Raw genomic sequence first — 12325 nt, 5'->3', positions numbered from 1 at the left:
CAGAGCGTCCTAACCATGGGCCTCATGGAGCTGGCCCTCAGAGAGCGAACAGAACACGTTCTGCCTACAGTAGGGCTCAGGGAAAGAAAACACACCAGCTCCATTCCAGGATGTTCCGAGCCGGCCTTGTATCTCGACTGTGGGCCTCTACTTCCACCACGGGCTGCTTCTCCCACGAAGGGGAATGCATGACTTTGATTGGACCGCCTACGCACGTTGCAGGATCCAGGCCAGAGAGCTTGGGCTTATAGGCTATCTCTGTGGTTCTGCATTTTATTTATTTTTTCATGAGCGAAGAGTGAGACAATGCAGAACACTGATCGTGACCCTGTTAACTACCTTTAGCTTTTGTTGTTATTGAACATGCTCTCTGTTGGTAATGTGTAATGCGCTCTCTGGCCCCCTCTCTGGTCACACAAGGGATAAGGAAAGTAATGATAAAAAGCAATACAAAATGACTTGATCAATCCAACTGGTGCATCGTAAATTGGTCTCCCTGCTCTTCTCTCAACCCCCCCATATAACACGAACAGACACATTTTGAGAGGAGCACAGGCAGATTGAACCAGTTCTCGGTCAGAAACCCACTATGGGGGCTTTATCTATTTTCTTCAAGACAACGAGACTGTGAATCTCATCCAGCTAAAACCCTGATTGGACCGTCACACTACATCAACAGCACTGAATAAGGAAGTCCACAAATCTCTGAACTCCTCTGACAGAGTTCACCAAACCAATTAACGCTTCTCAACGAATATAGCTGTAGGAGTGAAAGGGTGTCGAGCATCTCAACGTTCCAATTCAATTGGCCATGGATGGAACCATCTGTCTGATTGCAGAAGAGCTGGTGGAGGAAGGGTTTTTTCGGAAGTTTCACATTTGCCGTCTCGGTTACAGAGTCGGGTGGGTTTGAATTGAAACCTCCGACAGTCAGGCGGGGAGTAGAAAGCGAACTAACTAGCTGTCTTGCCTTTCGTTGTGATGGGAGCAGGAGATAAGCAGGATTTAATTCCCAAACAGGCTAAGGGTAATTAATTGGATGAACGAGGGGGAGGGGAGACGGAGGTTGGTGTAATCCTGTTTTCCATGGCCCTTAACCCCAATGCACCATGGGAGAAACCGACCCAGGCATTTCAAAGAACTCAGCCATCAAGAACTTTACATGGAGACAGAGGAAATGTGAACCATCTTTACCCAGCTGTCCCCGTCTCTCCCTGTCTCTCTCTCTTTGTCGCACACTCCTCTCTCTCTCTCTCTCTCTCTCTCTCTCTCTCTCTCTCTCTCTCTCTCTCTCTCTCTCTCTCTCTCTCTCTCTCTCTCTCTCTCTCTCTCTCTCTCTCTCGCTCTCTCTCTCGCTCTCTTTCAATCTCTCGCTCTCTTTCAATCTCTCGCTCTCTTTCAATCTCTCGCTCTCACTCTCTCTCTCTCTCTCTCTCTCTCTCTCTCTCTCTATATATATATATATATATATATATATATCTCTATCTCTCTCTCCCCCTTGTTCACTAACTAGGATGTATAAATAGAGAAAATTAGAGAGATAACACAATCTTCCTTTAATTAAAAGTATGTGAAGTTTTCCTCTGCAAGCTGTAGATCTAATTTAGACACAATGTTTTTAGCGGTACTTTGCTCTCTGAGTGGTACTTGAGACGACCGCATTAGGCATAATATTCTGATCATAATATTCTGAGCACGGAGCTAAATGGGTTGAGATGCAAAGTCACACACATCCCCTTTATATTCAAATGAAATGTATACATTGCTTTGTCTGCTCTGAAGGGAAATCACCATGATGTCTTTGCATGCTGCTGTAACCCAGGAATAATCTAGTTGAAATGAATTGAATAAAGTGAATGCTGGACCCCCCTTATATAAACCGTATGATGAGAGGGCCAAGATACCTATAGATACCTGTAGGTATGAGTGAAAGATGTGGTAAAAGTTCTTGTGAGTACTCATTTTGCAGAGAGTAGCTATTTTGAATCGTTTTCTTGATGGTGATCATGGTATGTGGCTGTTTGGCCTACATTAGTTGTGGCCACTGGTTTCCAAGATCATCTGCTAAATTACTTAAATGGTGTGTGTGCGCGGCGCGCGCGCGCGCGTGTGTGTGCGTGTTTGAGAGAGATAATGTATGTATACACTTGTACGGTACACCAGTTCATGCCTTCCGGTGCTACATTTGCCTTTGTACCCATGTGTTTGTCAGTACAGCATTTGAAGTCCAACATACAGTATGTTTCTTTCATCTGCAACATATGTACAGTATTTTCTGTGTGTTTCTTTGCACATTTAGTGGTCCTAGCGTGTCATTCGTAGCATGGTGTTTGAAGCTAAGCATGTTAGATGTGAAGGCCTGCAGGGAGAAGGAGAAATCCTATTTTCTGTGGATTGTCAGTAATGGGGACTGAAACCACAGGCTAATTCTCTGCCTGTCCTGGTTAATCTCCCTAGACCGGTCTATTACACCACGTGCGTGCGTGCGTCGGAGGAGGAGGAGGAGGAGGAGGAGGAGGAGGCAAAGAGAGGAAGCGAGAGATAAATAGAAATGGACAGAGTTTGAGAAATAGAGAGATCGAGAGAGATATCAAGAGAAAGAGTTTGAGGAAGAGAGAGAGTTTGAGAAAGAGAGAGAGAAGGAGAGTTGGGGAACAATTTAGCTAGTGAGTGAGGTGCATCACAGTGAAAACATAATCCTGAATCTTCATTTCACCCCTACTTCCTCTCCCACGTTTTAAGAAAGAGAGAGTTGGGGAACAATTTATCTAGTGAGTGAGGTGCATCACAGTGAAAACATAATCCTGAATCTTCATTTCACCCCTACTTCCTCTCCCACGTTTTAAGAAAGATTGAAACAAACACATGTTGATTTTGGCCTCGACACCATGGCAGTTGTTGTTTTCCATCCTTCATCCTCTGTGGTGGGGCTGTTTTGGTTTGTGTGTGTTAGGTGTTTCATCTCTCAGGGCGACGCCAGCTAATGCGTGATTAATGGGAAATATAAGACCAGCGCACAGGGCTCCCATGGTGAACACACACGTACACACCGCCCAACGCTTCCACGGAGTTCTTCGTCATTATTCACAATGCTCTTTGTGAGCCAAGCCACCAAATAAAACATATGCATGAGCACTGAACTGAGTGAGAAGTCATATCTCAAAGCTAAAGGAATAAAACAGATTGTTCCTGGGTTGTGCCTCATACAGCATGATGTATTGATAGCTAGCTAAAATGTATTTGTCCTAGCTCCATTTTGTACTGATGCCTTGCCTCATGTATTGTATTGTATTATTGTTTATTGTAAGGAACCACTCCGGTCCTGATCTCTTCACAAACCAGGCCACAAATACTGGAGCCACCCGAGTGTCCTTCCTACACAGGTTATTGAAGCACATGACGCAGGCTATTGCAGCTGAAACATCCATGTTGGTGCAGGAATAAAGCCTGGGAGCAGCATGTCGGCTTTCCTTTATGTCCTTTTCATGTTCAAGTTGATTTGACATATACTGTATTAGTAACTCATTTTAAATCATCACCACAGAGCGTGTAAGAACTTAGGATCACTTTAGCATATAGAAGCTGGAGAGAGAGATAGAGAGAGAAGACAGACAGGGAGAAAAAGTCAGTCAGACAATACAGACATTCTTCTGTGTAGAGGGTTTCAGTTCCACTGCCTGGGGCTAGTTGTAGGATGAGTCTTCAAGGTTCACTGAGTACTGTGACAGCTCTGCTCAATGAGCTTCGATCCATCTCTCAAGACCCTCAGAGCAGATCCTTAGAACAGGGCACTTACAGGGTACTGACAATCCAACCCAGAGAGTAGACTCTGGTGGTTGAAGTCAGGAGTTACCTTCTGAACTCTCTGAAGCACTTAGCCCTTATGGAATGAGATACCTCTTTTTTTAGAGGACTACCCTCAATGCGTGTGCCGTGTGCGTACTTGCGTTTCCCACTAGTTCTGCTCTTAGGTAGCTTTTATGCTGGTAGCCTTGGTTTAGTCCCACGGGATGTCATACTGCAATTGAATACATCAGTAGGATCTCAGTACTCTGAAGTGGCTCCAGACCCTGGCTGTAATAATGGGTCTATTGAATAAATGGTTAAATACTCAGCTAGCTACTTCAAAACACTATGAGTTCACCTACATTAGCAAGGTGAATGTCAGAAACTTGGCACTAGGCTTGGGTGGTATTCAAATGTTCATACCTTAATACCAACCTTGTGCCATCCTCTTATATTCAGTAATAACAGCACTAAACACAAGGGGTGCTATTTTCAAACTCCACTGACTCTCTATAGTCCAAAGGTTAGCAATGCTAACAAGTACATGTAAAATCCCATAGAGAATGCAAAGTAAAGTTATACAAGTATTCAAAAATGCTATTCACAGTTTGCTGCACGCACAAAACAAGAATTCGACTGCAAAGCTCTTGATCCCATCTTTGCTGTTACCAAGCGAAGCAGGATTTTCGAAGAAGCTAAATACATAGCTAGATAGATAATTAGCTGCTACGTTAGCAAACCAAATGCACAACTGCAGAGCATTTTGCACATTTTACACAGTTAACTTAATAGTTATAAGATATCTAGCCGGCTGTAACTAGATCACCTGGTGTGTGCCGCACAACAGTGAATGACTCGCAAGGCACCGGTCTCTTATCTTGGTGTGCTTGTTAACAAACATCACATGACTGGGGAAGGTGAAATGAAGGATCTCCTATCCTAACGTATACACTGGTGTAAGTAATACTTAAATCGTTTTTTGTGGGGTATCTGTACTTAACTTTACTATTTATATTTTTACATTTACATTTAAGTCATTTAGCAGACGCTCTTATCCAGAGCGACTTACAAATTGGAAAGTTCATACATATTCATCCTGGTCCCCCCGTGGGGAATGAACCCACAACCCTGGCGTTGCAAGCGCCATGCTCTACCAACTGAGCCACACGGGACCTTTTTGAGAACTTTTATTTTTACTTCACTACATTCCTAAATAAATGATTGTACCTTTTACTCCATATGTTTCCCCAGACAACAAAAAGTACTCTTTAGATTTTGAATGTTTAGCAGGACAGGAAAATGGTCAAATTCACACACTTATCAAGAGAACACTTGGTCATCCCTACTGCCTCTGGGCTATCGGACTCACTAAACACAAATGTGTCTTTTGTAAATAATGTCCAAGTGTTGGAGTGTGCCCTCGGCTATCCATACATTTTAAAAACAAGAAAAATTGTGCTGTCTGCTTTGCTTAACATAAGGATTTTTTTTTTATTCTAGTAAGACAATTGGGTACTTTTTCCATCACTGAACGTATTGCACAAGTTGACTGAAGGTATTTACTTAAAAAGTACCTACAGATATCCAATACCTACAGATATAATTTTTTTGAATAAATAGTTATAACTGGCTAGATATCCCCTGGCTATTTCCCTATACACCGGTATACGGTATATGCGGTATACCGCCCAAGCCTACATGGCACCAAGGATTAGATGACGAACAGATACGTCAACACGAAAGAGAGAGAGCAGAGAAAAGAAGATGTGTGCGATGAGAGGAAAAGTAAGATGAGGTAGAAGTTGAATGGAGCACATCAAAGATGAGGAGAGGAGGAGTGAGATGAGAGCATGCCATGCGGCAGTTATTATGTAGATGAGCGGAGTCAGAGACTCCTAAACACTTTGAACGTTTCCTCATTCATCACTGTCATCAGGCGGGTGTTTTGGAGGATGCGGCGAAGTAGAGAGCAGCTGTGTAGTGGCCCAGCCAGGACGATGTTTGCCTTGCAAGACCAACTCTCTGATTGATCACCTCTCTACGGGCCTTGGATCTCCAGTCCCGCTGCTAACAGGTCGATGGGGAAAAAGAGAGAGAGACTTTCAAAAACATTGACAACCCCAGTGATGAGAACCCCCTCTCTCTCTCTCTCTCTCTCTCTCTCTCTCAGCTGGCCCCTCTGACTACTCTCACTAACTGTTGCAATCATTCCTCTGTTCTTCTCTCCTTTTTTTCACCCACCCCTCTCTCTCCCTCCCTGTGTCCTGCTAGCTGCTGACTCCCTGTGTCTTGCTAGCTGTTGACTCCCTGTGTCCTGCTAGCTGCTGACTCGCTGTGTCCTGCTAGCTGTTGACTCTGACTCGCTGTGTCCTGCTAGCTGCTGACTCTGACTCCCTGTGTCCTGCTAGCTGCTGACTCTGACTCCTGCTAGCTGCTAGCTGCTGACTCTGACTCTCTGTGTCCTGCTAGCTGCTGACTCTGACTCCCTGTATCCTGCTAGCTGCTGACTCTGACTCTCTGGGTCCTGCTAGCTGCTGACTCTGACTCCCTGTGTCCTGCTAGCTGCTGACTCTGACTCTCGCTAGCTGCTGACTCTGACTCCCTGGGGGGAGCTGAACTGTAATGATGACCTTGCCTGAGTTGGTGTTCTATTAGAATGCTGTAATCCCCAGGAGAGTGTCACTGACGGGTGTTGAATCATACGGCTCAGCTATTACATTTACATTTAAGTCATTTAGCAGACGCTCTTATCCAGAGCGACTTACATTTTTAACCTTTATTTAACTAGGCAAGTCAGTTAAGAACAAACTCTTATTTTCAATGACAGCCTAGGAACAGTGGGTTAACTGCCTTGTTCAGGGGCAGAACGACAGATTTGTACCTTGTCAGCTCGGGGATTTGAACTTGCAACCTTTCGGTTACTAGCCCAACACTCTAACCACTAGGCTACCCTGCCGCTATTACACAGCATTACATTATTTATATACCACAACTATTACACAGCATTACATTATTTATATACCACAACTATTACACAGTTACATTATTTATATACCACAACTATTACACAGCATTACATTATTTATATACCACAACTATTACACAGTTACATTATTTATATACCACAACTATTACACAGCATTACATTATTTATATACCACAACTATTACACAGTTACATTATTTATATACCACAACTATTACACAGTTACATTATTTACATACCACAACTATTACACAGCATTACATTATTTATATACCACAACTATTACACAGCATTACATTATTTATATACCACAACTATTACACAGTTACATTATTTATATACCACAACTATTACACAGTTACATTATTTATATACCACAGCTATTACACAGTTACATTATTTATATACCACAGCTATTACACAGTTACATTATTTGTATACCACAACTATTACACAGTTACATTATTTATATACCACAACTATTACACAGTTACATTATTTATATACCACAACTATTACACAGCATTACATTATTTATATACCACAACTATTACACAGTTACATTATTTATATACCACAACTATTACACAGTTACATTATTTATACACCACAACTATTACACAGTTACATTATTTATATACCACAGCTATTACACAGTTACATTATTTATATACCACAACTATTACACAGCATTACATTATTTATATACCACAGCTATTACACAGCATTACATTATTTATATACCACAACTATTACACAGTTACATTATTTATATACCACAGCTATTACACAGTTACATTATTTATATACCACAACTATTACACAGTTACATTATTTATATACCACAACTATTACACAGTTACATTATTTATATACCACAGCTATTACACAGTTACATTATTTATATACCACAACTATTACACAGCATTACATTATTTATATACCACAACTATTACACAGTTACATTATTTATATACCACAACTATTACACAGTTACATTATTTATATACCACAACTATTACACAGTTACATTATTTATATACCACAGCTATTACACAGTTACATTATTTATATACCACAAATATTACACAGTTACATTATTTATATACCACAGCTATTACACAGTTACATTATTTATATACCACAACTATTACACAGTTACATTATTTATATACCACAGCTATTACACAGCATTACATTATTTATATACCACAACTATTACACAGCATTACATTATTTATATACCACAACTATTACACAGTTACATTATTTATATACCACAACTATTACACAGTTACATTATTTATATACCACCGCTATTACACAGCATTACATTATTTATATACCACAGCTATTACACAGTTACATTATTTATATACCACAGCTATTACACAGTTACATTATTTATATACCACAACTATTACACAGTTACATTATTTATATACCACAACTATTACACAGTTACATTATTTATATACCACAACTATTACAGTTACATTATTTATATACCACAACTATTACACAGCATTACATTATTTATATACCACAACTATTACACAGTTACATTATTTATATACCACAACTATTACACAGTTACATTATTTATACACCACAACTATTACACAGTTACATTATTTATATACCACAACTATTACACAGTTACATTATTTATATACCACAACTATTACACAGCATTACATTATTTATATACCACAACTATTACACAGTTACATTATTTATATACCACAACTATTACACAGTTACATTATTTATATACCACAACTATTACACAGTTACATTATTTATATACCACAGCTATTACACAGTTACATTATTTATATACCACAACTATTACACAGTTACATTATTTGTATACCACAACTATTACACAGTTACATTATTTATATACCACAGCTATTACACAGTTACATTATTTATATACCACAACTATTACACAGCATTACATTATTTATATACCACAACTATTACACAGTTACATTATTTATATACCACAACTATTACACAGTTACATTATTTATATACCACAACTATTACACAGTTACATTATTTATATACCACAGCTATTACACAGTTACATTATTTATATACCACAACTATTACACAGTTACATTATTTATATACCACAGCTATTACACAGTTACATTATTTATATACCACAACTATTACACAGTTACATTATTTATATACCACAGCTATTACACAGCATTACATTATTTATATACCACAACTATTACACAGCATTACATTATTTATATACCACAACTATTACACAGTTACATTATTTATATACCACAATTATTACAGTTACATTATTTATATACCACAACTATTACACAGCATTACATTATTTATATACCACAACTATTACACAGTTACATTATTTATATACCACAGCTATTACACAGTTACATTATTTATATACCACAACTATTACACAGCATTACATTATTTATATACCACAGCTATTACACAGCATTACATTATTTATATACCACAACTATTACACAGTTACATTATTTATATACCACAGCTATTACACAGTTACATTATTTATATACCACAACTATTACACAGTTACATTATTTATATACCACAACTATTACACAGTTACATTATTTATATACCACAGCTATTACACAGTTACATTATTTATATACCACAACTATTACACAGTTACATTATTTGTATACCACAACTATTACACAAGTTACATTATTTATATACCACAGCTATTACACAGTTACATTATTTATATACCACAACTATTACACAGCATTACATTATTTATATACCACAACTATTACACAGTTACATTATTTATATACCACAACTATTACACAGTTACATTATTTATATACCACAACTATTACACAGTTACATTATTTATATACCACAGCTATTACACAGTTACATTATTTATATACCACAACTATTACACAGTTACATTATTTATATACCACAGCTATTACACAGTTACATTATTTATATACCACAACTATTACACAGTTACATTATTTATATACCACAGCTATTACACAGCATTACATTATTTATATACCACAACTATTACACAGCATTACATTATTTATATACCACAACTATTACACAGTTACATTATTTATATACCACAATTATTACAGTTACATTATTTATATACCACAACTATTACACAGCATTACATTATTTATATACCACAACTATTACACAGTTACATTATTTATATACCACAAGCTATTACACAGTTACATTATTTATATACCACAACTATTACACAGCATTACATTATTTATATACCACAGCTATTACACAGCTTACATTATTTATATACCACAACTATTACACAGTTACATTATTTATATACCACAGCTATTACACAGTTACATTATTTATATACCACAACTATTACACAGTTACATTATTTATATACCACAACTATTACACAGTTACATTATTTATATACCACAGCTATTACACAGTTACATTATTTATATACCACAACTATTACACAGCATTACATTATTTATATACCACAACTATTACACAGTTACATTATTTATATACCACAACTATTACACAGTTACATTATTTATATACCACAACTATTACACAGTTACATTATTTATATACCACAGCTATTACACAGTTACATTATTTATATACCACAACTATTACACAGTTACATTATTTATATACCACAGCTATTACACAGTTACATTATTTATATACCACAACTATTACACAGCATACATTATTATATACCACAACTATTACACAGCTTACATTATTTATATACCACAACTATTACACAGATTACATTATTATATACCACAACTATTACACAGTACATATTATATACCACAACTATACACAGTTACATTATTTAATAACCACAACTATTACACAGCATTACATTATTTATATCACCACAACTATTACACAGATTACATTATTTATATACCACAGCTATTACACAGTTACATTATTTATATACCACAACTATTACACAGTTACATTATTTATATACCACAGCTATTACACAGTTACATTATTTATATACCACAACTATTACACAGTTACATTATTTATATACCACAACTATTACACAGCTTACATTATTTATATACCACAACTATTACACAGTTACATTATTTATATACCACAACTATTACACAGTTACATTATTTATATACCACAGCTATTACACAGTTACATTATTATATACCACAACTATTACACAGTTACATTATTTATATACCACAACTATTACACAGTTACATTATTTATATACCACAACTATTACACAGCTTACATTATTTATATACCACAGCTATTACACAGATTACATTATTTATATACCACAACTATTACACAGTTACATTATTTATATACCACAACTATTACACAGTTACAATTATTTATATACCACAGCTATTACACAGTTACATTATTTATATACCACAACTATTACACAGTTACATTATTTATATACCACAACTATTACACAGTTACATTATTTATATACCACAACTATTACACAGTTACATTATTATATACCACAACTATTACACAGTTACATTATTTATAACCACAACTATTACACAGTTACATATTTATATACCACAGCTATTACACAGTACATTATTTATATACCACAACTATTACACAGTTACATTATTTATATCCACAACTATTACACAGTTACATTATTTATATACCACAACTATTACACAGTTACATATTTATATACCACAACTATTACACAGTTACATTATTTATATACCACAACTATTACACAGTTACATTATTTATATACCACAACTATTACACAGTTACATTATTTATATACCACAGCTATTACACAGTTACATTATTTATATACCACAACTATTACACAGTTACATTATTTATATACCACAGCTATTACACAGTTACATTATTTATATACCACAAACTATTACACAGTTACATTATTTATTACCACAACTATTACAGCATTACATTATTTATATACCACAACTATTACACAGCATTACATTATTTATACCACAACTATTACACAGTTACATTATTTATATACCACAGCTATTACACAGTTACATTATTATATACCACAACTATTACACAGTTACATTATTATATACCACAGCTATTACACAGTTACATTATTTATATACCACAACTATTACCAGCATTACATTATTATATACCACAACTATTACACAGTTACATTATTTATATACCACAGCTATTACACAGTTACATTATTTATATACCACAACTATTACACAGTTACATTATTTATATACCACAGCTATTACACAGTTACATTATTTATATACCACAACTATTACACAGTTACATTATTTATATACCACAGCTTACACAGTTACATTATTTATATACCACAACTATTACACAGTTACATTATTTATATACACAACTATTACACAGCATTACATTATTTATATACCACAACTATTACACACCCCCTCTACTAACTCCACTATTGTCTGCTGAAGAGGAGCAGAGTAAA

General features: G+C 35.9%; 1 protein-coding gene across 1 annotated transcript in view; it reads right to left on the bottom strand.

Moving 5' to 3' along the window:
- Positions 1 to 5718: 5718 nt before the first annotated feature.
- The window catches only part of phf14 (PHD finger protein 14), an 88937-nt gene continuing 82330 nt past the window's right edge, over positions 5719 to 12325 (bottom strand). Inside the window, exon 20 of the mRNA XM_038966185.1 lies at positions 5719 to 5853. Coding sequence (XP_038822113.1) covers positions 5719 to 5853 — 135 coding nt within the window. The remainder of the gene's footprint in view (positions 5854 to 12325) is intronic.

Source organism: Salvelinus namaycush, chromosome 27 (assembly GCF_016432855.1).
Source record: "Salvelinus namaycush isolate Seneca chromosome 27, SaNama_1.0, whole genome shotgun sequence".
Classification (NCBI taxonomy): Eukaryota; Metazoa; Chordata; class Actinopteri; order Salmoniformes; family Salmonidae; genus Salvelinus; species Salvelinus namaycush.
This window is presented reverse-complemented; position numbering and strand designations above follow the sequence as displayed.